The 27,801-nt window shown below is 59.2% G+C and overlaps 6 protein-coding genes across 7 annotated transcripts; 1 reads left to right on the plus strand and 5 right to left on the minus strand.

The window, feature by feature from the left end:
- Positions 1–1,116: 1,116 nt before the first annotated feature.
- On the minus strand, positions 1,117–6,302 carry SLC34A3 (solute carrier family 34 member 3). Its single transcript, XM_012808263.1, has 12 exons — positions 6,218–6,302; positions 5,871–5,960; positions 5,317–5,445; positions 5,085–5,228; positions 4,902–5,013; positions 4,617–4,812; positions 4,315–4,392; positions 4,089–4,164; positions 3,664–3,831; positions 3,444–3,560; positions 3,243–3,367; positions 1,117–1,581 (listed from the first exon to the last, which is right to left on the minus strand). The coding sequence occupies exons 1-12, from the start codon at positions 6,300–6,302 to the stop codon at positions 1,117–1,119; spliced, it is 1,785 nt and encodes a 594-aa protein (XP_012663717.1).
- A 2,422-nt stretch (positions 6,303–8,724) lies between these two features.
- Positions 8,725–9,621, minus strand: RNF224 (ring finger protein 224). Its single transcript, XM_012808265.2, is given in 3 exon segments — positions 8,725–9,175; positions 9,177–9,223; positions 9,526–9,621. Coding segments are annotated over 3 exon segments (465 nt in total). The 5' UTR covers positions 9,532–9,621; the 3' UTR covers positions 8,725–8,763.
- Positions 9,622–11,379: 1,758 nt separating this feature from the next.
- CYSRT1 (cysteine rich tail 1) lies at positions 11,380–12,733 on the minus strand. Its single transcript, XM_003794805.3, has 2 exons — positions 12,387–12,733; positions 11,380–12,022 (listed from the first exon to the last, which is right to left on the minus strand). Exons 1-2 carry the CDS (start codon positions 12,505–12,507, stop codon positions 11,589–11,591), a joined length of 555 nt encoding a protein of 184 aa, XP_003794853.2. The 5' UTR covers positions 12,508–12,733; the 3' UTR covers positions 11,380–11,588.
- A 2,955-nt stretch (positions 12,734–15,688) lies between these two features.
- RNF208 (ring finger protein 208) lies at positions 15,689–17,103 on the plus strand. The gene has a single exon (XM_003794804.2). The coding sequence runs from the start codon at positions 16,125–16,127 to the stop codon at positions 16,923–16,925; it is 801 nt and encodes a 266-aa protein (XP_003794852.1). The 5' UTR covers positions 15,689–16,124; the 3' UTR covers positions 16,926–17,103.
- A 255-nt stretch (positions 17,104–17,358) lies between these two features.
- LOC111726931 lies at positions 17,359–19,482 on the minus strand. Its single transcript, XM_023516090.1, has 2 exons — positions 19,476–19,482; positions 17,359–19,138 (listed from the first exon to the last, which is right to left on the minus strand). The coding sequence occupies exons 1-2, from the start codon at positions 19,480–19,482 to the stop codon at positions 18,273–18,275; spliced, it is 873 nt and encodes a 290-aa protein (XP_023371858.1). The 3' UTR covers positions 17,359–18,272.
- A 278-nt stretch (positions 19,483–19,760) lies between these two features.
- Positions 19,761–24,770, minus strand: NDOR1 (NADPH dependent diflavin oxidoreductase 1). 2 transcript variants are annotated; one of them, XM_023516197.1, is made up of 12 exons: positions 24,192–24,770; positions 22,839–22,937; positions 22,656–22,757; positions 22,302–22,511; positions 21,918–22,039; positions 21,605–21,825; positions 21,421–21,528; positions 21,157–21,271; positions 20,911–21,057; positions 20,691–20,809; positions 20,522–20,616; positions 19,761–20,437 (listed from the first exon to the last, which is right to left on the minus strand). In XM_023516197.1, exons 1-12 carry the CDS (start codon positions 24,233–24,235, stop codon positions 20,293–20,295), a joined length of 1,527 nt encoding a protein of 508 aa, XP_023371965.1. In that variant the 5' UTR covers positions 24,236–24,770; the 3' UTR covers positions 19,761–20,292. The 2 variants fall into 2 exon arrangements, with proteins under 2 accessions (XP_023371965.1, XP_023371966.1); XM_023516198.1 differs by having other exon boundaries at positions 20,287–20,522.
- Positions 24,771–27,801: the final 3,031 nt, after the last annotated feature.

Consider the following 27,801-nt stretch of genomic DNA (forward strand, 5'->3'; position numbering starts at 1 on the left):
AAAAAAAAAAAAAGAAAGAAAGAAAGAAAGGGACAAACCAGGCACATCTCTACAGAGGTCAGCCCCTCTGTCCATCTGTCTGTGCATGCCTGGATAAAGGCATGGGTTCTGAAATGACCCAAAGGTTTCTTTCCTTTGTGGCCTCTGAGGTCGGGGTAGGGTAGAGCCGCCTTGGGTTGGAGGTGGCAGACGGCTCCTGCTGCTGCTTCCCGGGTGTCCGGTTACCCACTGGCCAGCAGAAAAGCCTTCCTGTGGGGAAACCTGACCACACTGCAGCAGGAGGGGGAGCGCCTCACCGGCCCCAGGGCCTGGGCATGGGTGGCAGCCGCTCCCTTCCTGCTCCACCCCCGTCACCCCCCCAAGCCTTCTCATCCTCTGGGGCAGGCTCAGGCTGCTCCAACCCAGTGGAGGGGTACCCCCAGCAGCCTGAGAAGCCAAGTTCGCATTCCCCATGGGACCCCAGTCACAGGCTGCCCACCCTGGCCTGGCCCCATCCCCCAAAGAGACATTGAGGGACAGAACTGGGAGAGGAAGCCTCAGGACACCCCAGCCTTTCTCACCGCCCCTGTCCCCTCCTCATGCCCCCCATGCATCTGGCTGGACTCCAGGCTCCACCCCCAGCCGTGATACCCACAGTGGGCAGAAGGCTCCAGGACGCAGTGCATGAGTTCCGGCTGCCCCGCACCGTTGTGCTCATTCAGTGGCTCCGGTGTTCAGGGACTGGTCACCTGTTCTATCTGTGGGAAGTCTCCAACCCCCAGACCCGCAGTTCCTTCCTTCCTGTCCTCTGTCCCCAGGGGCCAGAAACGCACTACTGTCAGCCTGGGGCTGGTGAGGTCACCTCTGCCTACACGTCACCCAGCCGGCCCTGAGTGTCCACCAGGGGGCACAGGCTGCTCTGATTCCACTTCCCCTCAGAGCAGGAGCCAAGGCACCCTCCCTGTTGGGGAGTGGAAACCATCACACCTGGGTAACAGCCTGATTTATTTGCACAGGAGGGGAAGCAGGTGACTCAAAATTCTGCTGCTGCTGGACTGCCCTCCTGGGGCACCTCCTTCAGAGCCTGGCCTCTTGAACTCAGTAAGGGGTAGGGTGGTCTGCTATGGTGCTCACTCCTCACAACTGCTGGGAGGCCAAGACCTCAGGGTTCTCATAGCAGTGGCCCTCTTTGTCATTGACCCTCGGGGGACTGCAGGCTCTGCAGGGGCAGCAGCGGGTCACCACGCGGTCCCAGGGCTCCAGAGAGTGGAGCCAGAGGGGCAGCCAGGCCCAGGACCGCAGGCAGTGGGGCAGCCAGGTTGGCCGGCGGTGTTGCAGTATGTTAACCAGGACAACTAGGAGCACTAGCCCCACTAGAGAACCCCCAACTGAGGCCAGCACTGCGCCCCCGGCCAGGGAGAGCCCGAAGGCTGCCAGGGGCAGCAGCAGGAAGCTGAGCAGCAGGTAGGCAATGGCTACCCAGCGGTAGCGGGCAGTCAAGTCCCCAAAGCGCTTGGCTAGTGGGATGGGCAGCCGCAAGGCGGGCACCAGGTACCACAGCAGTATGCCGGCCAGGTTGAAGAAGAAGTGGATGAGGGCAACCTGAGGGTGGCAGGGCAGGAATGGGTCACCTCCCACCCAGGACCCCTGCCCACCTCCCCGCACCCTGCAGAAAGGGGCCCACACCCAAAGATCATCCGGCATCCTAATGACATAGGCTTCCTGGGAGGGTAGATTCTAGCCATGTATGGACACACTCCTTTGACAGCCCCCTCTCCCACACACTCTGGAGGAGGCAGCAGCACAGTCTGTCACCCCAGCATGGTAACTGCATCACTGACATCAAGAATGATCAGCCACAGATTGTGGGTTATGCACCATGGATCTACAGTAGGACTGCTCCCTCCTTTGGATGAACTTAGCTTTGCCTAAGTCTTGTGCCCGCTCCTCTCCCAGGTGAGTTTTGCTACCCTAGCCAGGGATCTGGTGGGGAGGAGGCACAGGACCATCAGCTGGTCTGGGGTGGGGGGGAGGGTAGACACAAAGCTCCTCCAGGGGCTGCCAGACTTGGAGGGATCTGTATGCAGGCCAAGCCTGGAGGGCTTTCTGGAGGGGATGGAGGAGGACCCTGCACAGAGTTGGGGCAGAGATAAGGATGCGGGTAGGAGCCCAGGAAGGCTGGGTTTATCCCTTCTCGTGATTAGCAACCTAGTGTGATCCAGGATTTCAGGAGCCTAACCTGTCGCACACCAGGGTAGCAGACCATGGAGGGTGGGGGTGTTTTATAGAACAAGCAGGACTGAATGAAATTGGGTGTGGAGCATCCAGCTGGAGGGCTGGGGATGGGAGAGACATACTGGAGGCAAAGTCATGGCCAGGATATCATCAGGGCACCCAGCACAGATAGGGAGGAGCCCTTTCTAGACAAGGGCTGGGAAGGTGGGCACTGTCCAAGTGGGCAATTGGGTTTAGGTGGCTGGTCCACAAAGGGAGCAGAGAATGGAGGCAGAGAGACCCTGGTGGTGTGCAATAGAGGAGCTCAGAGCCTCCAAGGCTGGGGTCAGCCTCCAGAGGAGGTGGTGAGGAGCACAAGTGAAGGGTGGAGGAGCAGGGGTCTCTCAGGGGAGGCAGCGGGATGCTAAATAGGAAGGGGCACAGACCATGGGGGTGGCCCAGAGCCACATGCTGAGAAAACCTGAAAATTACTAGGTCTTTTTTTTTTTTGAGACATAAAGTCTCACTTTGTCACTCTCTATATGTCTTTGTCACTATGCTGGTCATAGCTTACAGCAACCTCAAACTCTTGGACTTAAGTGATTCTCTTGCCTCTACCTCCCAAGTAGGGAGCTAGCCACAATGCCTAGCTATTTTTAGAGAGAGGTCTCACTCTTGCTCAGGCTGGTCTCCAACCTGAGCTCAGGCAATCTACCTGCCTTGGCCTCGCAGAGTGCTAGGATTACAGGCATTAGCCACGGCGCCCAGCCTATATTACTAGGTCTTGAGGGAAAAGGTGCAAGGGTAAGGGCTGAGAGATGCCTGCAGGGTCTGTGCAGTCGGAGGAGGTGGGGCTGCAGGTCTGTGGCTGGAGACAGAGAAGGGGTCCAAAGAGAGCTAGGGCCACAGGCAACCTGGGGCCACAGCCTCACTATACACTCTGTCCACAGGGCGCTGGACACAAGGGGACTGAACCTGAGAAGAAACCCCCAGGCCGGAGCTGGGAGTAGGGAGGAACTGGGGGCTGGGGGATGAGGGCAGTACAGTACCTGGACAGCGCTGAGCATCATGTCTGCTGGGCTGGCCAGGGCAGCCAGCAAGGCTGTGGTGGTGGTGCCGATGTTGGAGCCCAGGAAGAGAGGGTATGCCCGGTCCAGGCTTATCACTCCGACCCCTGGGGGAGTTAGGGGTGACCACAGGGCCCCAGCCCAGATCCCCACCTCCAGATGCCCACTGCCCGCTGAGCTCACCGATGAGGGGCACTATGGCTGCGGTAAAGACGCTACTGCTCTGCAGCACGAAGGTCAGGCCGACACCCACAAGGATGGCCAGGTAGCCGCTAAGCCAGCCGAAGGGGAAGGGGAAGTCTGGGGGAGGGCGGCTGGGTCACCCATGGCCGATGGCAGCTCGGCCCCACCCCTATACGTCCGCTCCGCCCCTACTCGTCCAGGCCCCGCCCCTCCACCTCACCGGCGTTGATGACCGTCCGCACCGCCTGGGCGACCCGGCCGCGCAGCACCGAGTTGAGCAGCTTGACGATGAGAACCAGGCAGGTGCAGAGCACCAGCAAAGAACCGGCCAGCAGAATGCAGCCCACGGCCAGATCGGTCAGCGCCGTGCCGGCAAACAAGTGGCGGCCTGAGTTGGGGCGGGGCGGGGCGGGGCGGGGGGCGTGAGGCTGGGGGACGGAAAGGCCGGGCAGGGGCGGGGCAGCGCCGGCCTGGGGGTGGAGCTAGATTGGGGTGCTGGAGCACCTCAGGGAGTGGAACGGGGAAGGGCCGGGTCGGAATGAGTCCGGGGTGGGGTGGGGCGGGGCCGGGGCGGGGCCGGGGCGGGGCCGGGGCGGGGCGGGGCGGGGCGGGGCCGGGGCGGGGCAGGGACGGGCCCGGCCTCACAGGGTAGCCGGTCCTCTGGGGTCGAGCTGTTCCTCTCGGTGCAGAGGCCGAAGGCTCCACATTCGCTGTTGTTCCCCTGGGTGGGGGAGGGGTCAGGAAGGACTCAGGGCAGATTCAATGGGCAGGCAGAAGTCGAAGGGCTCAGGACTCTAAGAGGGCTGGGATGGGCAGTTCGGCAGGCAGGGAGTCAGAGGTCAAGTGAGGGCTTGGGGAAAGGGCACCTCACCGTCTGCTCCTTGGTGCCGCACCATCGCTTAATGAGGCTACTTTTGGTGGTGTTGCCTATGATCCCGTCGGTGTCCAGCTGAGGGACAGAGGTGTTTTGACCGTGTGGTAGACACTCCTTCAGGACTCATCTGGGGCTCAGATGACCACAGGGCCCAGCTCCATCCCACCCACTTCTGTTCTTCTCTCCCCCATCCTAATGCAGGTCCCAGACACTCCTCTGTCCCCTCTGGACCCTGGGCCTCCACCTTCTCCACTCCAGTGCACTCAGGCACGAAGGCAGAGGACCTCAGGCGTCCTCACCTGCACGATGAGGTGTGTGAGTGGCTGCGTCAGCACCTTCAGGATGTCAGGTGCCTGAGCCCCAGGCTGCAGGCGGGTGGCACCCAGCGCCAGCTCACTGAGCCTCTCCAGCATGCTTGTGGCGCTCTCCAGTGGCAGCAAGATCAGCACTGTTAGCCAGTTGAAGATGCTGTGCACAGCTGAACCACTGAAAGCCCTGTGGCCGCAGAGATGGACTGATGAGTGGATTGGCCTTGGCTTTGGCTGCCCCTGCAGCTCTAGCCCACCCTCTCATCCCTGACTCACCTCCGAAACTCATTTCGTTCCCCTGATTGGGCCATTGAGACCAAGGTGCTGGTGATGGATGTGCCCACGTTGACGCCCATAATGACAGGCACAGATGCCTGGACAGTCAGCACTGAGGGGTGGCAGAGTCAGCCTCTGACCCACCCCACACCCCACCCCCCTGGCAAGGAAGGTTGCACATACACTTAGAGGCCACCATGCTGACCACGATGGAGGAGGAAGTGCTGGAGCTCTGGACAAGGACTGTGACCAGCACGCCAATGACCAGTCCAGCCACAGGGTTGGACAGCACCACATTGTCCTTAAAGATGTCTCCAGCCATTCTGCCTGTGCCCAGGAAAGAGGTGTGTTGAGACTGTAGAAGGCTGGCTGTCCCCCCCCCCCCACTGTCCTGGCTGTCCGCCTAGCATCTCACTGCCCAGCAGCTGGAAGGCAGAGCTGAGGATGTCCAGGGAGCAGATGAAGAAGTAGAGATTGCCAAGGAGTCCACAGGCCTTGAGAAAGCTTATGACCACCTGGCGCAGCCTGCCAGCCATGCTGAGCTCTGAGGACACAGGGCAGGACTGTCCTCAGCCAGCTCTCCACCCTGCCCAGCACCCTTCCCAGGCCCCTTCCTCCTTTCCCCCACCAGGGCAGGGACCTGTTTCTTCCTTATAGCCCCCAGGGCAGAGCTGGGCCTTTCCTCTCTTATGCTCCTGAGCAAGGCCTTGGTCATCCTCTGTCCCCCACCACTTCCTTTGCAGTATGGCACAGCCAACAGCCCCTGGGTTCTGCCAGAGCCATAACCCCAGCAGGAAGGGCAGGCAGGGTGGCTCTTTATTGCAAGGCAGGGTGTAGGTATTCCCAGATGCTGGCCTGCATGGTAGATTTCTCTGTGGCCTATTTAGGCCAGCCCATGCCCTGCTCTCTCCTCCCAAGGGCCCAGGAGTCAGAGGCATGCTGCTCCCAGGCATGTTGCTCCAGACCTACCTTTCCAGGACTGGCTAGTGTCCTTCAGCTGAGGGAGGGCCCAGGGATCTGTGGCCTCTTCTTCCAAGACTGGGGCAAGATGAGCGGTCCCTGCAGGGGGAATCAAGTAGGACTATTTCCAGGACCCCCCCTAGAAGTGGGGCAGGCTGGGAGGGCTTGAAGCATAAGGGGCTTGGAGTGAAGTCCAAAGGACTATTGCTTGTCTGGCCCTGGCTAGGATTGTCCTGGTCCCCTAGAGTGCTCCAGGAGACAAATGGGTCCTCTCCCCTCCTTGCCCAGCATAAGCTGTCTGGAGAGAGGTGGGTGGGCAGGCAGGCCCAGGACTGAGGCACTGAGACTCCAGGTACCTGCATTTCTCAGACTCCGGTCCACTAGATCAACTGTGTCCAGAGTAGGGTGGGGGGCCTGGCCACCAGGGAGGGAATTCGGCATGGATTTCAGGCAGGGACAAACCTAGGCCCAAGCTTTATCTGCTGGGGAGATGCACAAGTCAGAGACATCTCCTGCCCCCGCCCTGACCAAATTGAATTGAGGCCCCAAGTCCTGGGGCCCACTCACCCGTGACCTTTGCCTTGGTAACCTCCCCCCTTCCTCTATCCACAGAGGGATGGCTGCAATGGCCTCAGGCAGTTGTCAGGTGAGCCTAATCCAGTTTCAGGGGCAGATTTGTGGGAATCCTGGCTTCTGAGTTCCCTCACTGGTCCTGGTTGGGAGAAGGCCTGGCGGGTGGCCCAGGGCACAGGGTGCTGGGGCGTAGGCCGGAAGTGGCCATGAGCTGGGAAACCCGGGGACCTCTCCTATCGGGTGTCATCAGGACACTGTGGATGGTCCCAGCTTAGACTTTGGCATTTGATACCGAAGCGTTATGTCTTGGTTGATAAGGGCCCCACCCCCACCCCACCCCCGCCCCCAGGGTGATGAGGAGCACAGTAGGGGGCTGGGCTCCCACCTCACCTTGAGGCTCCCCTTCTGGCAGCACCTGCCTCTGCAGCTCGCTGGGTCTGGACCCCTACCTGTCTGAGCCTCAGCTTAGACTCCCTCCCAGCAACCTAGGCTTGGGACCAGGGGTCTTCTGTGCCTCCTCTCCCTCCTGCTGCCCCGAGGCTGGTCTGTCTTGCCCTTGGACCCTGGAGGCTTGGGATAGGGCCTAACCCCTGAAGGTCACCCAGCCCTGGCCTCAGTGTCACCTCAGGGTCCCTGAGCCCAGCCTGGTTCTGGAAGCTCCTACCTGTATAGGTGGTGAGGGGGCACTTGCAGGGAGGAGACACAGGGCGGGACAGCTGCAGGTCAAAGATCCACTAAGTGCGCACATGACCTGCTGTGTGTCGAGCCCCATTAATATTTACCCAGGAGCTGAGGCCCCCGAGGGGATACCCCCTGTGCCCAAGGCCCCCTGAGCCTTGTCCAGTCCCTGTTCCCCCTGTGGCCAGGAGTTCTGAGCCCTGAGCCAATCTCTTTGGAGTGGGCTCTGTCCCAGCAATGGGCTCCAAGTCAGTCCAGGGGGGTTGCAGGGCTGGCCAGCAGCCCTCAGTCCTGGACATCCACAAACAGGCATGTGTATGACCTCATGGATATTCCACTCTGTGCAGGGCAGGTCGCTGGTGCACTGGCTGGGGCCACCTGGGGGGGCTGTACAAAGTTTGCCCACTGCCTTCTCTGTTCCTCAGAGCTTTTTTGGAGACCTTATTGTGGTTGTTTTTGCCCCTAACAGAAAGTGCTAGGGAAGCCCTTTGCATTAGGTGGGCAGGGAGCACAAGCTTTCTCATGTAGCCAGGGAAGGCACCCGCCCTGAGGTCAGCCAGTTCAGATCCAGGTTCAGGGCAGGGCTGAGCCAACAGGGCTGCCTGTGAGCCCAGCCTTAGTGGTGACCAGCAGAGGAGGCCACACTGCCCAACCTTCTCCTGACCTTCTGAGGTGCTCCTTATGGGAATCAGCCTCCTTCCTGCTCCTGAGATGGCAGGAAGAAGAGCTCCTCTGCCCAGTCCTGCTCTCATAGGGAGCCCATGCCAAGCTTCCTGCTCTGTTGTCTGCCCAGCTGTCGCTGTGTGCCTGGAGAACTTTGCCCCATAGAAGCAGGAGGATTCTGAGTGTCTGCTCAGCAAATTTTCTTTTTCCTTCCCATCCTGCACCCCTGTTTGGCAGGGGCCACAGCTCCTTCCTGAAGGGAGGGAGTGTTGCAGCACTGACTAGAGGGCCAGCACCTCAGCCTGCTCTGGCCCCCCTGAAGGGTCTATGTCATGGCTGCTGGCAGCCAGAATCAGCTCAACTGGTCTGTTTGACCAGGCAGGTCTCTCAGGGCCTCAGAGATGGCCTTGCCTACAGCCTTCTCCTTGGCCTTGTACCTGCACAGAACCCTCCCAGAACAGCGCCTGACACACAGTAGGAATTCAATGAACTTTGTTGAGTGGATGAACATCAGAGGGCTACCATGGAGGGCAGGGATGAAGGAGGTGTCCTCTCCTCCTAGCTCATTTCATAGGAGAGGAAGACCTGCTCTGGCATGACCCACTCAGGACTAGCCTTGACCTGGTGCTGCCTTTTTAGCCAATAGCCCAGGCCCCTGGGACTGGCCACCAGAGGGTGTCCTAACACCCTCTGAGCTGAGTCCAGGTCTAGGCTGGGTTTGCAGTGTCCCCACCTGACATACATAGTCAGACTATCCTGGCCAGGATAGGTATGTCACCAGCCTCCAGCCAAATCTCATAGCCCGAAACTTTGGTTGTGGCCTGGGGATATCTTTGGCTAGGGTGGCACTGCCATGCTGGGCCAGGTAGGCTGTATCTGGGACATTCTGCCACCAGGTTGCTCTGGGTGGACTGTGTGTGGTCAGAGGTTCCATAGAAGGCCTGCCTCAGGCAGCAGGTTCCCCTGCAGGGGTGGTGATGGCCAGAGTTCAGACCTCGTGGCTGCCCAGGGACAGGCAGCAGAGGCTGCCACAGTTCCAGCAGCATCTCGTTGGGGAAAAGTGGGGCTGGGGGCCCAAGGTGGGGCAGAGCCCAGTCGGCTGCTGAGTGATAGCGGTGCCATCTTTGAGGGGTGTCAGGGGCCAGGGCTCCATCCTTGCTGGCTCTCGTTCAGCCTTAATAGCCAGGAAGGCAGCCAAGTCAAGGTCCAGCATGGCCACCCCTCCTCGAGGTGTGGGTGTGCTCTGGCGGCACTGTGGGCAGGGGATCCAGCGCTGTTCGTGCACTGGTGTGTCCAGCCGCCGCATGCATGCCTGGCAGAAGGTGTGTCCACAGTAGAGGCGGCGGGGCAGATGCCCAGAGAGGTCATAGGCCGAGTAGCAAATGATGCAGTCGATCCGCCGGGTCCCACCCTCTTCTGAGGCTGGGGGGCCCTCGGGCTGCAGCATCCTGGGGGAGATGCACAGGGAGGGCATAAGTGGGGAGCAGCATGGCTGTAACCTGCCTAGCCACCTCTGTGACTGGCCAGCACAGGTGATCAGGTGGTGGGACTGTGGGGCTGACAGGTACATGCAGATCTGGGAAGGAGGGTGGTAGCTGGTGGGACAAGTGGACACCAGGCTTGGTGCACACCCCAGTTCCTATGGGCAGCCTCCTGTCCAGCTGCTCAGTTCCTTTCCATGACCCTTTCTCTCAGCCCTGTGCTGAGGCCCCCACCCACCCAGCCTTCCCCAGCTCCGGGCCTCTCTTACCTGCATCCACACCACTGGGCAGGCGTGCACAGCCACAGGGTGGCTGCAGAAGGGGGTGGGGACCCAGGGCACACTGCGGCTCCCTGTCTGTCTCGCATTACTGGCCCAGCGAGGTAGTCAGCAGACAGGCAGGTGGCGGGCTGCTCCCCTTTCAGCTGCAAAGCACTTGAAACTGGATCTAACAGCACCACCCACTCACAGGAGATAAGGTGCCCCCCACATTCCCCTAACTGCTGCCCAGACCCATACTCTGCTAACCCCAAGCTCCAGCTTGGCTTGCAGTTCATTTCCCCATCCATACTCTCCCCCCATCCCACCCTCACACCCTAACCCCACTTCACACTCTTCCCCATCTATGCCCTTCCCTAGGCTTACATCCTCCTCTTCCACACTGGAAACTTCCTGCCTTGGCCCAGGTGATGCCTCTCCTTCAGCCCTCAGCTCACCTCCTCCAGGAAGCCTGCTAGGATTCCCCATTGGCTCAGAGCCCTGGGATCTCTGGGTCCTCTGCAACTTCTTCACTATGTGCAGGTCCATATAGATTTGTGTGACTTCTCCCTCCCCATCACCTTGGTCCTTGCCTAGTTGTCCTGTTCTTGTCATGGGGCAGCAGCCAGCCTGTGGCCTCCAGGTGGCGCTCAAGCACCATGTGTGGTGATCCTCTTTCAAGCAGGACCTCCCCCAAGTTCTGAGAGAGCAGGTGATGCGGATACCGCCATCGGAGGGCACCTACCATCTGTGACCTCCAGGTCAGCCCAGGAGGCCCAGGTTCCAGGAGGCGTGGTCAGTGTGTGTCCAGTGACCAGGACCATAGTGGAGCAAAGTGGGAGGACTGCAGGTGGGCAGGGCCCCAGGACCACTCACAGCCCCACTAAGAGAGAAGCCAATGGCCCCTGCTTACTCCTGCACCTCTTGGCAGTCGGCCTCAGGACTGGTAAGACAGGTTCCTGTGGCTGACCTGAGTGGGCCAGCCATGGAACATGGACAGGGGGCTGGGCACACTGAGCCCTGCACAGTCAGGGCAATGACCCATCCATCCCACACCCATCCACAGCACACCCATGCAGCTGCCCTGCCCTGTTGTGAGGCTGCTCACCATGCGTCAGTGGAGGCTGGTGTGGCACCAGGACCTGTCGGTCCTGCACAGCCAGCCCAGCTTCCGCCTCCTGGCTTGTCTCTGCCCTGCCTAGAACAACAGGGTGCCCAAGGCTGGCCTCATAGCTCACTCCCTGCCCTGGCATCCTAGCCTCCCTAGGCATGCTGTATTGCCCAGGCAGCATGGCCCATCCCCACAAACCCAGCCTTCTCCCAGACCCTTCAAGGTCTGGTATAGGCCACCTCCTCCAGGAAGCCCTGGCCCTGAGGGAGCACAGAGATGTGCATAAATTAGATGTTTCCTGGGAAACTAGACACACATCCCAGGGAGGTTGGGATGTGACTCAAGGTGGGTAGGGCTCGCTCCTGAGCTCCTGCTCCCTGAAACCTGCCAGCACCAGTCCCACCCTCAATCCCCTGCCAACCTAACCCTCATTCTGGAGACCATTCTTAGGGCTCCTACCCCCCTGTTCTACACATGGCACCCTCCTGACATCTGACCTGCAGACAGGTGTCTCCATCTCAGCTGCAGCCTAAAGAGTGCAGGATAGCCTGGCCTGGACACACTCCCACCCCTGACATAGCCCCTAGGCAGACCTAAACCCTGCTGGTCACATTAAAGCATAGTTTACATTAGGCTGCATATGTGTGTATGTCATATATACAGTGGGGCAGAGGCTGTTGTGTCCAGCCTGGGAGACCTTCTGGAATGGGCCTGTATGAAAGGACAAGAGTCACCAGGACAAAGCTCACCCTGCTTTATTGCCTGGCCTAAAGGTGGTAGTCAAGGGTGTCCCATCATAGCTAGTGCCTGGGGCTCTGTTTCAAAGACATGGTTGAGCCGGCAGCCTTTTTGGTGAGTACGTGCCCATCTCAGGCTGGAAGAAGTTGATGCCTGTGACCATGGCCACCTGTACATCTGGGTACTGCCTGGCTAGAGCAGAAGCTGGGTCATGGGCCTGGCAGGGCTAGGAGACAACACAGCAGCGGCTATGGCAGCGGCAGAAGCGGGGGCAGTGACAGCAGCGGCAGCAGGGGCAGCAGCAGCAGTGGTGAGCAATGTCATCACCTTGCCCCACAGGTGGCAGGCCAGCATAGGTCAGTCCCGGTGGGCGCTGCCCACTGTCAGAGTGGTTACAGGATTGCTGCCAGGCCTGCTGGCTCTGGGTGGGGATAGCCCCCTTGGTGCCCTTGGACCCTGGGACCTCAGTGGGCTGCAGGAGGTGGGCTGGCTCCAGGGTACAGGGTCCCAAGGGCACAGGCTGCGTCTCCAAGGAGGAAGAGGTGGGGGAGGGAACTGCCTCTAACTGTTGTCCCAGCTCAGGCCGCAGGTGAGCCCGGGGGATGCTGATGTGGGCATATGGGTTCTTGACAAGCATCTCATGGGGGTCCATGGCCCAGCCTGCAGGGATGGGCAGAGAAGACACAGATAAGGGCTTAGTGGAGGGATACGGTCACCTGAGAGCCTACAACCAGAAAAAGCACATTCCCTGAGAAAAGTTGGCTTTGTCAAGGTGTTGGTAATCATGGGCGAGATGCCCTCCAAGGGTGTGTACAAGCCCTCTGTTCTAGGTGAACCAAGTATGAGGGAACAGTGAGGGATTCCCAGCTGTCAATCCTTCCCCCAGTGGTACTCCCCCTGGGATGGGGCTGGGAATGGGGCAGGGAAGAGGGGGAGATGGAGCTGGGATGGGGTAGATAACAGTGGGAGACTTAATGTGGGATACCCCCTGAGCTCAGGGAAGCCCCCACAGCCAAGGACTCACCTGTAGTGGTTGTGTGGTTATGTAGCAGCCTGTCTGCTTGGCCGTCTAAGTTCCAGGTTCCCGTGCCTGTGAGCTGAGAGACTGCCAGTGCCTTTTCCCTCCTTCGGAAGGGTGGGGCCATGGGGTGGGACTCAAAGATGAGGTTCTCAAGATCTCAAGAGGCCCCAGCAACTTAGCATAGTAGCTGGCTCACCCTTCCTTCTCAGGTAGGTGGCACCACAGGCCTGGGCTAAGGGCGCTCCCAACCTCTGGTGACTCAGGCTGGACACATTCAGGTCATGCCCTGGGCCCTTGCCAGGGAGGTGAGCCTGAGGTTATGGCTCCAGGAAGGAAGTGGGGCAGGGTGCTCACACACCTCAGAGCCCCCACTCTGGGTGTAGGCCAGGGATGTTTGAGAACATAAACAATTTGGAGGGTTTTCCACTTTTTTTTTTTTTTTTTGGGACAGAGTCTCACTATGTCACTCTTGGTAGAATGCCCTGGCATCACAGCTCACAGCAACCTCAAACTCTTGGGCTTAAGCAATTCTCTTGCCTACTCTCTCCCAAGTAGCTGGGACTACAGGTGCATGCCACATCGCCTGGCTATTTTTTTTTTTTTGGTTGTTGTTGCCCCAGGCCCCGGCTGGTTTCGAACCCACCAGCCCCAATGCATGTGGCCAGTGCCCTAACCACTGAACAATAGGCGCCAAGCCAGTTTTCCACTTTTTCAACTGGTAAAAAATGTGTGATTCACACGCCTTTGTCACACATCTCTCCTTTTATAATTAGTGGCTCCAGCTTCAGACTCCAAGGACATCTTGAGCTCATTTCTGGAGCACAGTTCCCTTCTGGAGATGAGGGGGGGTACACGTTTTCTCCCAGTGTCCCACACTAGGCCCTGACCCCCCCACCCCCGAAGCTTGGGCTCCTCCATCTGCGGGAGGTACACTGGGCCACCTTGGGCAGGAGGCCAGTGGGGATGAGCCTAGGATATAAGGGGATAAGGGGATAAGGGAATAGGGGATGGGGAAGTGAGCCTAACGGGTTGGGGGCCTGAGCCTGGCGGGTGGGAGATGAGCCATAGTGGGGGCCCTTGTCGGGGTGGAGATGTGAGCCTGGGGTGGGAAGGTGAACCCAGGCCGTGAGGGTGTAAGTCTGGGCGGGGGGTACCTGGAGGGCTGTGAGCCTGGGGGATGGGGGCTTGTGAGCTGGGACTCGGTGAGCCTGGTGGGTGGGAAGGTGAGTCCAGGGGCATGGAGAAGTCAGCCCGGGGCGGTGACCAGCCGGAACACGAACCCTGGAAACCTAGCGCCTGCGACCGGCTACGCGAGTCTGGAGAACCGGGACTCGGGGACCGTGGGCGACAAAGGCTCAGTGCGCAGGCGCAGGAAGCCCGGCCCCCCGAGCTCGGACCCCGCCCTTTGCGTGACAGAAATGGCGTGTGCGCAAAACAGGACGAGGGAGGCCGAAAAATATTTTATTTCCCAGAAGCCCCTGCAATGAAGAGTTTCCCAAAAGACCCGGTTCGGAAAACTTGACACTCGGCTTGGGCCACCCCAGCTCTGAATGGCTGGGCTTGGCCAGCTCGGGGCGTGGCCTTGCATGGGGCGGGACCTCTCTCCGTGTGGGCGGGCCCTATAGACAGGAGGCGGGGCCTGCGGCCTGCGTGAGGAGCTAGTCGGTGGGTCAGCCAGCATTCCGCTGCGGAGTCTGAGCTTCAAGCCCTTCCCTGGTCGCGCCTGCCTTGGTTTCCTCACCATCCAGGGCCCTATAAGGCCCTTGCAGCCCCTCCAGCGGTGCTCCTGTCACCTGCTCACCTCTCTCGCCTGCTCTCGCTGAATGAGCCCAGATACTAGCCGTAGGTCCTACAGAGAGGCAAAAGCAGGTCAGACAGGCTAAGGATGCTCCTCAGGCCTGTTTGCCCACGTGAGCTCCTGCACCACCAACCTCGTCCACTCTGGTGCACATTGCCTGGGATTCTGCTTAGAGCCAGGCGCAGACTGGCCTGTACAGAGGAAAGGGGGGCTGCAGCCTGAAAGGGGTTGAGACTTTCCAGGGTCAAGTGCAGGCCCCAGAGCTGGCTACAGAAGTGGCAGCACAACACGTGGCAATGGGAGGCCAGGGGAGTAAGCAGAAAAGAATGGGGCCTCGGCACTGCGTGCAGTCAGGTCAGCACGTGCTGACCTGATGGAATGGCAGATGTGTGTTCTCTGAGGGCCTACTGCCAGCCGGTTTGACTTTCTGCATAATTCCACTCCTCGTCTGTCCACCTGTACGTGGACCTTTCTCCTGACCCCCAACTCCGCCCTGTTCACTCTTCCGACGTCTCCTTGACCACCTCCACTCATCCCTCCTGGGGTCACGTTGCCCTCTCTGAGCCTGCTACTGCTGAACTCTGGGGGCGTTCCCAGCGCTGACGGGCCAGGCGGAGACCCTGACTCTCAGAGCAAATCCTCTCCCTCCCCCACTCCAGCATCTTGGGGCCTCACAACCCGAGGGAAGGGATTCCAGAATTCGTGGAGGGTTATTGACCAGAACCAGCGTTAGGCAGGAGAGGAGAGGAGGGCTGGGGCGGCGCGGGAAATCGGGACCCTGGGAGCTGGTGAGGGCCTAGAGCGGACCGAGGGGCGGCCCAGACACTGGCTCCGCCTTACGGACCCCGCGCGGGTCCCCAGACAGGGGGGGTGGCGCTGCGGGCGCGGGCGGGCGCCGCGCGCACTGCGGTCCCGCGCCTCCGCCGCAGAGCGCGCCACGCTCCGCACGCACCTGCCGCCGCCGCGCAGCGCCGCGCCGCACCGAGCCCCTAGCTGCACCGAGCCCCGCGTCCTGCGCCCCTGGGTGCCACCCGCGGCCCCGCACCGCCTGAGGTTCTGCGGGAGCCCCCAGAGCTGCCGGACCCGGGCGCGGGCGCCGCATCCAGGCCTGCCTTTGAGACAACCTCTGCGGCGGCGGCGCGCGGCTCGGGAACGCCAGGCTGGGGCAGGTGAGCGGGGGCGGGGCGGGGGTTGGACTCGTCGCCCTTTCCCACCCAACAGGGGTCAGTCCTCCGGAAGGTCTGGTCTCAGAGGCGGGAACCCGGGAGGGGGCTGGATTCCTAGTCTAGCGGAGGTCGGGATCCCCTGGCTGAGGTTAGGGTCAGAGGTCCGTGCCTGGTCCTTTGTGCTGGGGGAGGGTGACGATGGAGGGCAGGGTGGGATCGGGCGCTTCCTTCACGCTGTCTCTCACCTGCAGCTCAGGCCTGGCCCAGGCCTCTCCTCTGCTCCTGCCCCGGAGCCTGCCGCTTGGGTCCTCCTGCAGCCAGGGCTCAGGCTAACTGCCTTCCCTGGGAACCCTGTCCTGGAGCCATGGGGCCCACCTAGCCCCTACTTGCCCCGATGTCTCAGCCCGGGGACTGCTGACCTCGGCTGCTGGGGGAGCACCCCCCACGCTCCTATATCAGCCTCAGCAGCCGGAGACCCTGGGTGAGGCCCTGGGCCAGACCTGCAGACCAGGGCAGCCTCCCACACCTCACTGCCCTTACCTGCCTCCCCCTCCTCCACCCCTTTCTCCTCCTCCCAGGACTGGACCAGAAAAGCCACTGTGGCCACTGGGGGGGCCCTGCCCCCCCCAGATCTTGCCGGCCGCCCCTAGGAGTCCACGGGGCGGCCGGGGTCCCCATCAGGCCTGGCTGGACCAGGATGCTGCCCCCTGTCCTCCACCTCGGCCCCACCCATCACTCCCACCCACCCAAACGTTCAGTCTGGCTGGAGAAAGCCAGATGCCCGCTGACCCTGGGCCTGAGGCGGGCAGTGGCTGGCCAGGCCTCCTCATGTCCTGCCTGAAGGGCCCCCATGTCATCCTCAAGATGGAGGCCATGAAGATCGTCCACCCTGAAAAGTTCCCTGAGCTACCAGCGGCTGCCCCCTGCTTCCCACCTGCTCCCCGACCCACTCCTACTCTGGCTCCCAAGCGTGCCTGGCCCTCAGACACAGAGATAATTGTCAACCAGGCATGTGGGGGAGACATGCCTGCTTTGGAAGGGGCATCCCACACCCCACCCCTGCCACGGCGGCCCCGCAAGGGCAGCACAGCAGAGCTGGGCTTCCCCCGAGTGGCGCCAGCGGACGAGGTCATTGTTAATCAGTATGTGATCCGGCCTGGACCTACTGCCTCAGCAGCTCCTTCAGCAGCAGCAGCAGTGGGTGGTGAGCCCTTGGAATGCCCCACCTGTGGGCACACGTACAACGTCACCCAGCGGCGTCCTCGCGTGCTCTCTTGCCTGCATTCTGTATGTGAGCAGTGCCTGCAGATTCTCTATGAGTCTTGCCCCAAGTACAAATTCATCTCCTGTCCCACCTGCCGCCGCGAGACTGTGCTCTTCACTGACTACGGCCTAGCCGCTTTGGCTGTCAACACGTCCATCTTGAGCCGTCTGCCTCCTGAGGCGCTGACAGCCCCTAGTGGTGGTCAGTGGGGGGGTGAGCCTGAGGGCAGCTGCTATCAGACCTTCCGGCAATACTGTGGGGCTGCGTGCACCTGCCATGTGCGGAACCCACTGTCCGCCTGCTCCATCATGTAGTGGCCCCCTGCCCACTGCTGCCTGCTGGTCCTTGCTCGTCGCTTCTTCAGGGACCTGGCCCTGCCCTGCCAACCTGCTGACCCTTCCTTGCCCACTGTGGCTTCTGGCCACACCCTGCGTGGCACTGTCGCTGCAGTCAACATTGCCATTAAAACTCTTTGCCAAAGTTCCCACCTGTTCCTTGGACTGAAGCTTGCTCCTGGGGGCTGTGCCCAGGACTAGGGCCTAGGGCGGGTGTGCAGGGCTATAGTCCAGACAGGGTGCAACCTGGAGTCACCAGAGGAAGGCCCAGAGCATATCAGGGTGGGCCTGCTCTGCTCACAGAGGTCAGGCTGTGAGTGAGCACATAGTTCTGGCAGGCTGGGCCCAACTGTGAGTCTCTGTGCAAATCCCCATGTGTATAGAGCATGCCACTGTGGGCATCACAGAGGGTTCTACGGCAGGTACGCAGAACCAGCCCAGCCAGCAAAGAAAAGGCGTATCCTCTGTACCAGCCAACTGTGTGTGGCGGGGTATGTCTGCGTGAGGGTCAGCTCTGTGAATTCCATCCTGGTACACTGATCCTGCGCATCCTTGGTTCTTCTAAGGCTGTGTGGGGATGGCCTTGACACCAAGGCTGGCTGAGATCATGGCATGAGAAAGAGGATACCAACTAGGTTTGGAAAAGGTACCTTTGCAGGGGGCACAGAGGAGAGCCCACCCAGATGGTGAAGACAGGTAATGAGGACAATTGTAGCCACAGGGGTACTTGCTGCAGCCGCTGTTTACTGAGCCATTCTTGTCGCAGCCCTCACAGGCCACACTCTCATCTCCCACCACATCACCAACAAGCCTCTGAGGTGGGCTGCACATATCCCTTTTTCAAATGAAAATCTCAAGCTTGGCATAAGGCTGTGCAGGGAGGCAGGGCAGAGCTAGGGTTTGCACCTGGTATCCTCAGGTGAGGGTCTGCAGCCCCTGCCCTCTCCCAGAAATAGGCTTACACTGGGTCTCAGTTCACTTTGTGTTCATTGTGCTTGCCTGGGCCTCACGTGGAGGCGGTGTGGCCCAGCGGCATTGCCAGGTACACAGGGCCCTGTTTGCACACCTTCCTGCTGGGCTGGTCACCTCCAGCAACTGTCCTTGGGGGCAAGTGTCCTTGGGCTCAGCTGGCATCCTAGCAGCAGGGCAGTCACGGACTCTGGTAGGGGCCAGCTCCCACGTGGGCCTGAGCCCTAGTCTTGGGTTCAGTGACAGAAGGCCTTGATTGAAAGCCGGTGTTCTGGGTCTAACCTTGGATTTTTCAGCCTGGGCCCCACAGCACCCAGGTGTGGGCAATGTGGGCGTGCAGGGTAGTCAGGGTTCTGCCTAGTGGCTGGAGCGGTCCAGGAGCACGAGGAGCAGCCCCAGCAGCACAAGTGGCATGGCAATGAGCCCCAGCCCCAGCAGCTCAAGGGCCAGCAGGCTCAGTAGTGCCAGGCGGCGGGCACAGGGCCCATGCTCCCGCAGTGCCCAGAGCCAGGCACCCAGTTGGGGAGGGCAGGGCAGGAAGGGCAGGCAGCCCCGGCCAGCCCCCGGCCCCATCAGGAAGCGCATTTGGTAACGGTGCTCCAGGAAGCCCCAGGGCCCAGGGCCACGGCGAGTGGGCAGGGGGGTGTCACAGGGCAGTGAGCGTGCAGGCCCATCGGCCTGTAGCAGCTCCTCCTGCAGCCGGCAGATCTCCCACTCCAGCATAGGCGTCTTCTGGCGGCAGAGTGGGCAGCGCACACGGCCCAGGTCAGCACTGGGGGCTGTACCCAGCAGCTGATGCAGGCAGCCTTCACACAGGCCATGGCCACAGTTCAGCAGGGCCAGGCAGTGCTCCTGCAGCCCATAGGGCTCGGTGCAGATGGGGCACTCCTCCTCCTGCCCTGCTGCTTTTTGCTCCTCCCCCTCCTCTCTGGCTGTTAAGGCACAGCTGTCCAACAAGATGGCTCCCAGCAGGGGCTCATTGTATATGGTCTCGGCTTCATGGGGGGCTCTGAGGCCATCCCCTTCCCTCACTGGCACCTGGCACAGTGGGGCCAGGCACTCAGGACCCAGAGGGGCCCAAAGTGGACTGGGGGACTCAGAACTAGAGTCAGTGGGGCTGAGGGTGTGGTCCCTAGCGCAGGAGTCATGATAGGAGGGTGGGGACGCCAGGGTGGCGGCAATAGTCAGCTGCAAGGTCAGTGTGGCCTTTTGAGGTGAGCAATCTGGGGTCTAGCACTGACCTCCTCCAAGTTGGAAGTAAACTTCGCTTATGCCCAGTGGACATGCCAGCTCCGGTGGCTCCTGCGCCCACACAGCACCGTCCCCAGTCAGATCTGGCCTGAGCCTGGCCTCAGCCATGTCCAATCCTGAGTCAGCCACTGACAAGACTGCCAGGTCACCAGACTCCTCCAACAGGATTTTTCCCTCCCAGCACCAAAGGCTCCTCCCAGGGGTGGGACAGCACCTACCACACCCACTCCCGGCCTTGCCCCTTGCTCTGGAATAGGCAGGTTCCCAGAGGGTTACACACCTCATCCCTGGCTGGGGTCTTCCCAGCACCTTCCATGGTCCCTTCTGCTGGCCACTCCTGCTTGGCCATCAGAGCCAGCAGAGCTTAGCTGACCTGTCTCTAAGCCTTGAGTACATAGTGGAAACAGTAGGTGCTCACCATGTTAGATTAGACACTGTTGCCAGGGAACCCAGGCAATGGGGGCTGAGCAGCAAGACACAGACACAGACACACACACACACGTGCACACACCATGGGAGGGACACTGCCATCTCAGGTGGGTTTCTCTGAATTGTGGGTCCACCGATCACCCAGGAGGAGCCAGAGGAAGGATGTGCATGTAGCAAGTGGCCAGCTGGTGGCATCATTTATTGCCAAGGCTTTCCTAGAACTAGGAGAGGAAGGGGCTACACTAGCCTGGCCCTCCTCAGGAAGCAGGGCCAAGTGGCCTGTCCTGAGCCCCATGGGTGTCGGGGGTGTCTGGCTAACAGTTTCTACAGGGTACAGTGGGAGAAGCTGGGGAGGCCCCAGGGCAGAGGACCCTCAGCAGACCTCCTGGTGCCCTTCAGGCTGCCCATGCCTCCCTGGGTCTTTATACCTGTGTGATCAGGATGGGGGAGAAATGGACACAGAGTTATGTGTCAGGCTGAGGGAGGGGAGGGGCCAATGGAGGCTGCAGTGAGGCCAGGATGACAAGGTGGACTCGGGAGTCAAGAGGAGTATGGCTGTGCATGGGGAGCAGACTGTCCTCCTGGCCTGAGAAGATCCTGGACACAGACAGGTCCTGGAGATGACAATAGCTCCGCTGCCAGATGGGCTCCTGGGAGGCCAGTCATCAGACTGGGTGAGGGCTGCCAGGACAGACCCTCAGGCCCATGTCTCAGTCTGGAAGCGCAGCGCCCGCTGGAGCCTGGCAAGGTAGGCCGCTGCATCAGGGCTGGAGAGCCCGCCCTCCTCCTGGAAGATGGATATCAGCGCTTCCGAGATGTCTGCTGGCATGTTCTTTGCATTGCTGGAGGGGCACGTGCAGAGAGCTCCATGAGGCTGGACCCCTGAGGGGCTGGGCCCACTCTCACTGAAGCCCAGGCCTGCTCACCCTGCCAGGTAGAAGTATGCGCCCTGGTGGTCCAGCAGCTCCCACACGAGTGGCCCAACCTCCCGGAGCCGGTGCTGCACATACACCTTCTGCTCCTGTGGGGCAGGAGGTTGGCAGGGGCTGAGCCTGAACACCCTCCTCCTGCCATCCCCCCTCCGAACATACACACCTGCTCCCGGGAGAAGGCCGTGACCAGGGTCAGGTAGCCCTTCCTCTCCAGGCCCCGCCACTCCTCCTCCCAGTAGAAGTCCTGGTCCTGCCAGCGGCAGCCAAAAAACAAGATGTTTCCTGGAGAAATGCAGGGTGGTCTCAAATCTGGACATAGGCCCTTGAGGCTCACATGGGCCAATCCTGGCCATGGCCCTGCCCTGGGAACCCTGTGTACTCACCAGTCCGGCCCTGGGCCACACGCTCCTGGATGGCTGCTCGGAAGGGAGCCACCCCAGTCCCAGGCCCCACCATGATTACAGGTGTGTTCGGTGTTTTTGGGAAGGCCAGGCCCCCAGGCCGCACCCACAGGGGTACCTGGACAGGTCCTATTGCAGGGACACATGGCATGAAGAGGGTTCAAAGCCATGGTTTGTGGTTGTGGGGATGGGAGCCCTGGGCTGCACCTCCCCTGGGAGCAGGGTAACCTTGCCCAGGGTCCAGGGACGCTAGCCAGGAGGTGCAGAGGCCACGGCGGGGCTCCTTGAGGCGGGTCTGGTATTGCACCACAGCCATGAGGATCTGCAGTCGTGAGGGGTGAGCCTGGGGGAGTGCCAGGGGGGCAGGAATGTGGGCACCCTGCCCATTGCCCCAGTTGCCTGGTCAGAGGACAACTCCTGCCTCCCATCCCCAGGACCTTAGTCCCAGTTTTCCTAAGGCCAGTCTTCAGCTCTGTCCATCAGTCCCCTTACCAGCAGAGAAGAGGCGATGGAGAAGGCTCGTGGCCGGATTGGGGGGATGAGGTCCAGCAGGTAGTCTGGTGGGATGGTGCCAGCTGTGTGTGGGAAGTCATAGAGCACCTGGGAAGCGAGTCTCAGCATGGCCACAGCATGGCCAGGAGTCAGGGCTTGGTGCCCTCCCGGCTGTCCACCTCACCTCCAGGATGGTCCTGCGAGGCCGGTTGCAGTACTCATAGAGCTCTTCCTGGCCCTGGGCAGAACTGAACTCCAGCAACTTCTTCCTTTCTAGCTCATGGACAGACAGACAGGCCAGGAGCTCAAAGAAGGAGCGGCGAGGCACACTGGTGATGTCCAGGTACTGGGACACGAGTTGCCAGATGGAGCAGGGCTGGGGCAGCCTTGAGGGGCAGGGGACACCTGTAACAGTGAGTGGGAGACACCCAGGGACTTGGGCTGGGCCCTTAGTGGGGTTCTAAGGGCATGAGGAAGGGCAGATGGCCAGGGCTCACCTGACTCCCGCGGCTGCAGCAAGAAGCTCTGGTCAGGGTTCAGGCCCAGTACCTGGCAGAACTGCTGGATGTGGGCAGCTGAGTTTGAGGGCTGAATCAGCACCACGTCGCCTGCCACAAAGCTGTGAGAAAAGGACACGGGGGCTCAGGGGAGACTACAGAGAGGGCTTATGGTCCTCAGATGGAAGCCATCTCCTCTGCAGCCTGGTCCCAGCCTACTCTCTGCAAGCTACCTTCTACTCAGCTTTGGCAGACCCTCTGGACCCCAGGTCCACAGTCCATCCTCACCCTGCTCTCCTTGGCTTCCTAGGGCACCTCTACACCCTGTTGGACCTACAAGACCCTACTGCCAGCTTGGCATTTGGGCTGTGCTCAGGGCCTCACCTGATCCCAGAGCCTGTGATGTCGAACTCAATCAGCCGAACGTCCTGGAAGTGCAAGGGTCCAGTGACCCTCCGGTTGGAGACCATGGGTGCAAAGAAGGGCTGCAACTCTGATGGGGGACCTTGGGAGTCTGGGCTGGCCACCCTCTGCTCCTCAGAACATGTGCTAGGAGTTTCTTGAAGGAAGTGCAAGGTGAACTTGGAGGGCAGGCTGCAGGGAGGGTGTTGGGTGTCAGACCAGGGACTCCCCTCCACAGGGGCTGCATACTCACACCTTGGAGGGGCCCAGGGTGAGGTCCTCAAGGCCAGGCTGGGTCTGCTGCACCATTGTGGGCTGACCCAAGGCTATACTCACGGGACTCCAGCAGGGATCACAGTGAGGCCTTGAGGCACTGGGTAGAGCTCCAGCACTCTTACCCACAAGTCTCGCAGCCAAGGGTCAATAGCAGCATCTGGCCTAGGAGGGAGTGTGCCCACCTGAGCAGACCTGCTTCCTGCAGGGCAGAGCCATGGAGGCACCACCTGCCTGCACACTCACCCCAGCTCATGTTGGTCATCCCCGAGGCAGGGCGGCAGGAGGGCACTGCCCCCAAGCTGCAGCAGTCGGCGGTGCAGCTTCTTGGCCACGAAGTTGTACCTGTAGAGATAGTGAAGCCAGGCCTGGCCCACCACACTGGCCAGAGCAGAGCCTGGGCAGGCCTTCTATGGGCACAGACATTTCATGCTTGCATGCTGGCTGCAGCCTAGGAGGGGCAGAGCCACTGCATGCCAGAGGCTTCCAAGACCAGGGTGGCCACCACAGCCCTGAACAGCAAGTCTACTGCTCATGGGGAATGAGTGTGCGCTGGGGAGGTATGTGGTCTTAGGGTCCGTAGGGATGAGTGACCAGGCATCTTCTGGGGGCGGGGGGTCAGCTGTTTCTCACTTTGGCTTACAAAGGCACAATTGGATCCTTGTAACACTGATTTCCAGGAATGCTATCAGCAGTTGGGACTCCCACCCTCCCACCTACCTTCCTGCCCATGTACATCACCAACATGAACAAGTATCACATTACACAGAATAAAATCTGGAACAGAAATGTGTGATGTTGCCATCCCTCTCCCCATTTTCTACCCTTGTATCTACAGTGATTAAGAACCCCACCATTCACATAGCTTTTGCCATGCAGTGCTCAGTAGTCCCTACGTGGACAGTCAGGCAGTTTTTCAACATTTTGGTGTCTTAAGTTGCCATCTATACCCTTGAAAGAAAACCTCTTATTTCCTTAGGAAACCATGCAAAGCAACACCACTCCTGCTGAAGGTGCAGATGTGTGCTGTGCAAATGTTGATAAAGAAAACCCAGAGGCAGTCCCACTGAGGGGGAGGAGAGTATCCTTTAGGCATAGCAGGAGTACATGCTGTGTCCTTCTCCATGAGCACCCTGAGTCATAAATATCTCACTGTATCTATTTTTGTAAAATTGGGGAACAGTGCCAGGTAGGTCTTTCTTGACTTTTGTCAGGGATTGTGGTGACACCCCTGGTCCAGCTGTGGCACTCTGTTGCCATACTCACTTTCAATCTGGGCCCCACATACATGTAGCCTGGGCGACCACAGAGCAACGTCTATGGTGAGAATACAAAGTCAGTGCCACTCAGGGGCTATCTGGTCTGCAGAGACCAACCTTGGGCTGGGTCCCTGACCCTCTGCAGCACACCTCTTGTTTGACCTTAAACACTGTCCCTGTTTGGGCGGCACCTGTGGCTCAAAGGAGTAGGGGGCCGGCCCCATATACCAGAGGTGGCAGGTTCAAACCTGGCCCCGCCAAAAACTGCAAAAAACCCCCCAAAACTGTCCCTATTCTGGTCCAAGTGCTGGCCAACACATCTGCCCTGTCTACTACTCACTTGGCATATGAGGAGTCCCCAAGGCCCAGGACGGCAAAGTCCATCTGACAAAGGGAAGTGGAGGGCAGGCTCTTCCGGAATATAAATCTCCAAAAGTTCTGCAGGCAGAGGACCCGAGTCAGCACATCAGAAAGCTAGCACATTAGTGGGTTAGCTAGTCAGTGAGATAGCAAGTCAGTGGGTTAGTGCATTAGTGAGTTAGTGCATCAGCGAGTTAGTGAAGCAACAAGTTAGCAGGACAGCAAGTTAGTGCATTAGTGAGTTAATGCGTCATCATGTTAGTGAGTTAGCAGGTTAGCAAGTCAGCAAATTAGCAGGTCAGCGCTCTCGACTCTGCTGGGAGGGGTCTCAGAGAAGGGAGAAAACAGAGAATGTCTGACCTAAAGGCTGAAGAGGGGGGAGGGAGGGTTGGTCCAGAGCCTGGCAAGACCAGGGCCCACCCCTACCCCACAGGAGGCCCAACAGCCCGGCACTCCAGGCTTGAGCAGTCCCTCCCCAGGATGCCAAGGCCTCCTGCTCCTTGAGAGGTTTGTTATTAAAATAAGAACAGAACTGGGTTTTTTTTTTTTTTTTTTTTCAGTTTTTGGCTGGGGCAGAGTTTGAACCCACCACCTCCAGAAATGGGGTCAGTGCCCTACCCCTTTGAGCCACAGGCACCATCCAGAACAGAACCTTTTAAAAACATATATACTATTATGATGGCAAGAAATTTAGGAAAATACAAAGTCACAAAGGAGAAGGAAGCTTCCCTCAAAGCCATTACCATGCACAGGAGCTCGGAGGCAACTCCTTCAGTGAGGTGTGGCCATGGTACAGAGGCTGGTAAAGGGTGCCCATCCAGGACCCCCCTCAGAGGGCTGAGACATCGCTTTCCTCTCCTGCACAACTCCCCTCCCTATTGTGCTGAGCTGTGCCTGGACCCCCTCTCCTCCTGTGCTCTGGACTTGATCTCCGATGTCCCCCTTACCCATGGGGACCCTCACCCCCACCTGTCACTCCCCAGGCTCCCTCTGCTCTAGTGGGCCTGTCCCTCTCCTCAGATGGGTCCAAATGACCAAAACCACCTGGTTCACATCTGCCTCTGCAGCAGCTTCCCTGTTAGGCAGAGACCTGTCTTCTTCTTACCTTCTCTTTTACCTTAAACCTCTAGCATCATCCTATGCATTCAGGCTTCATTTCCTAACCATCACCCTTTCTGTGGACAAGCATGGAGGCAACAGCAGAGCCTGAAGACCTCTCTGGGGGAAGAGATGCTAGCCCCATCGGGTGCATAGCTCTGTCCACTTGCTCTGGACCACCCCTCATCTTCTCAGGAATCATACCATGACAGCAAAGATGCTCTGCCTCTTGTCTACTCAGGCTCTCTCTAGCACTTTCTTTTCTTTTTTCTTTTTTTTTTTTTTGAGACAGAGCCTCAAGCTGTCCCCCTGGGCAGAGTGCCATGGCATCACAGCTCACAGCAGCCTCCAACTCCTGGGCTCAAGTGAGTCTCCTGCCTCAGCCTCCCAAGTAGCTGGGACCACAGGCGCCTGCCACAATGCCCGACTATTTTTTGGTTGCAGCCATCATTGTTGTTTGGCGGGTCCGGGCTAGGGATTCGAACCCGCCACCTTAGGTGTACGTGGCTGGTGCCTTAGTCGGTTGAGCTATAGGCACCGAGCCCTAGCACTTTCTTAGTGACAGGCCCTCTCTCTCCTGCTGCTTTTGATAGAGAACTTCTTCCCAAGGGCTCAGGAAGGTAATTTCCATGACCTTCTTGTTTGAAGACAGCCTGACTGTTCCCTCACAGGGGACTGGCAATATAGATGGAAAAGCACCCTCCCTCAGAAGCTGAAGCTTTGCTCTGGGCTGTTCTAGTCTGGCACACTGCTGACAGGCCAGAGCTACCTGCCTCAGAGGTGCATGGGCAGTCCCTCTGTCCCCATCAGCCCAAACTCACAATGATGCTCCTTGGTGGGAACCCATTCCTTCTCAGCAGGGCCCTTCTGGCATGTGGTGGCCTCTCTCATGCTGAAGACTTTAGTTCAGGGACATTTTGTTACTTTCCTTTTTGGGGGGGGGGGATAGCCTCTCACTTGTCACTCTTGGTAGAGTACCCTGGTGTCACAGCTCGCAGCAACCTAAAACTCTTGGGGCCAAGTGTTCTCTTGCCTCAGCCTCCCAAGTAGCTAGGACTACAGGCACCTGTCACAAAGCCCGGATATTTTTAGAGAAATGGTCTCACTCTTGTTCAGACTGGTCTCAAACCTATGAGCTCAAGTTATCCACTCTACTCAGCCTTTCAGAGTGTTAGAATTACAGGTGTGAGCCATCACGCCCAGCCCTTACTTTCCTTGGTAATTTCCTCCTCAATATCTTTTTGTCATCCTAAGCTACTGGAATAATCTTTAGATTTTGATATTTTTCTGCCATTCTCTATCTCTTTTTGGTTATACTTCCTGGGAGGATTTCCCAACTTATCTTCCAATCTTTTAAAGTTTTTCACGTCCACTTAACTGCTCCTGAACCTACTGCTTCGTCCTGTCTTGGGGCACTGGTCTTATCATGCTGTCACATGGAGACTGTGCCCTCTGTATAGAATCACAGCAGCTCTGGCTCCAGATTGTCTCTGGTCTCTGAGTTCTGTTTGAGTTTCTTGGTCTCGTCTTTCACAGGGGCCTGTCCTCAGGTGTGGGATCTTTGTGGTCTCTTTGTATTGACAAAGCTAAAGGAAAACCTCGGAGACAAGCCTGTCACCCAGCAGGTTTTTCTACCAGAACATGGGGCAGGGAAGACCCCTCCCATTGGCTACCATACACGCCTCACTTGCAGCCTCAGCAAGGACCCCAGTAATGAGGCAGAGTCTTCCAATTTATAGCAGGGATGGCCACTGAGGAGCCTCACCCCTGCCTGTGTCCCTGGGCCCAGGGTCCACAGCCTCTAAGGAGCCCCAGTTCCTACTATGGGGCCCCTACTCCTAGTCTTCTCTGTGGGACACTTATCCCTCAGACTCTCCTTTGTCAACCCAAGTCCCAGCAGACTGTGCCCATGGCTGCCTAACTGTCCAGCCCAGCTCAGATGCGCAGGAGGCCTCCAGTCCCGTTCCTCTCCTGTAACTCACGTCCTCAATATCCCTTCATTTCCTTCCTGCCTGTGATTCCCCTCTGCCATGTTCCTTGTTGAGACCCCCCACCTGCACTTGGTTTATCCAGCTCTGTCCCCGTTTAGTCCTCTACCTCCTTCCCCCAAGTCTTTCCCCCACTAGCATTTAAACATGCTGATGTCTTCCATTTTATAAACACATTTTTTTTTTTTGAAACAGAGCCTCAAGCTGTCACCTTGGGTAGAGTGCTGTGGTATCACGGCTCACAGCAACCTCCAACTCCTGGGCTCAAGCTAGTCTCCTGCCTCTGTCTCCCAAATAGCTGGGACCACAGGCACCCGCCTCAACGCCTGGCTATTTTTTGGTTGCAGCCGTCATTGTTGTTTGGCGGGCCCAGGCTGGATTCGAACCCGCCACCTTAGGTGTATGTAGCTGGTGCCTTAGCCACTTGAGCTACAGGTGCTGGGCCAACACATTTTTTTTTTTTTTTTTTGAGACAGAGCCTCAAGCTGTCCCCCTGGGTAGAGG

Source organism: Otolemur garnettii, unplaced genomic scaffold, assembly GCF_000181295.1.
Source record: "Otolemur garnettii isolate 467f Iridium unplaced genomic scaffold, OtoGar3 scaffold00087, whole genome shotgun sequence".
Classification (NCBI taxonomy): domain Eukaryota; kingdom Metazoa; phylum Chordata; class Mammalia; order Primates; family Galagidae; genus Otolemur; species Otolemur garnettii.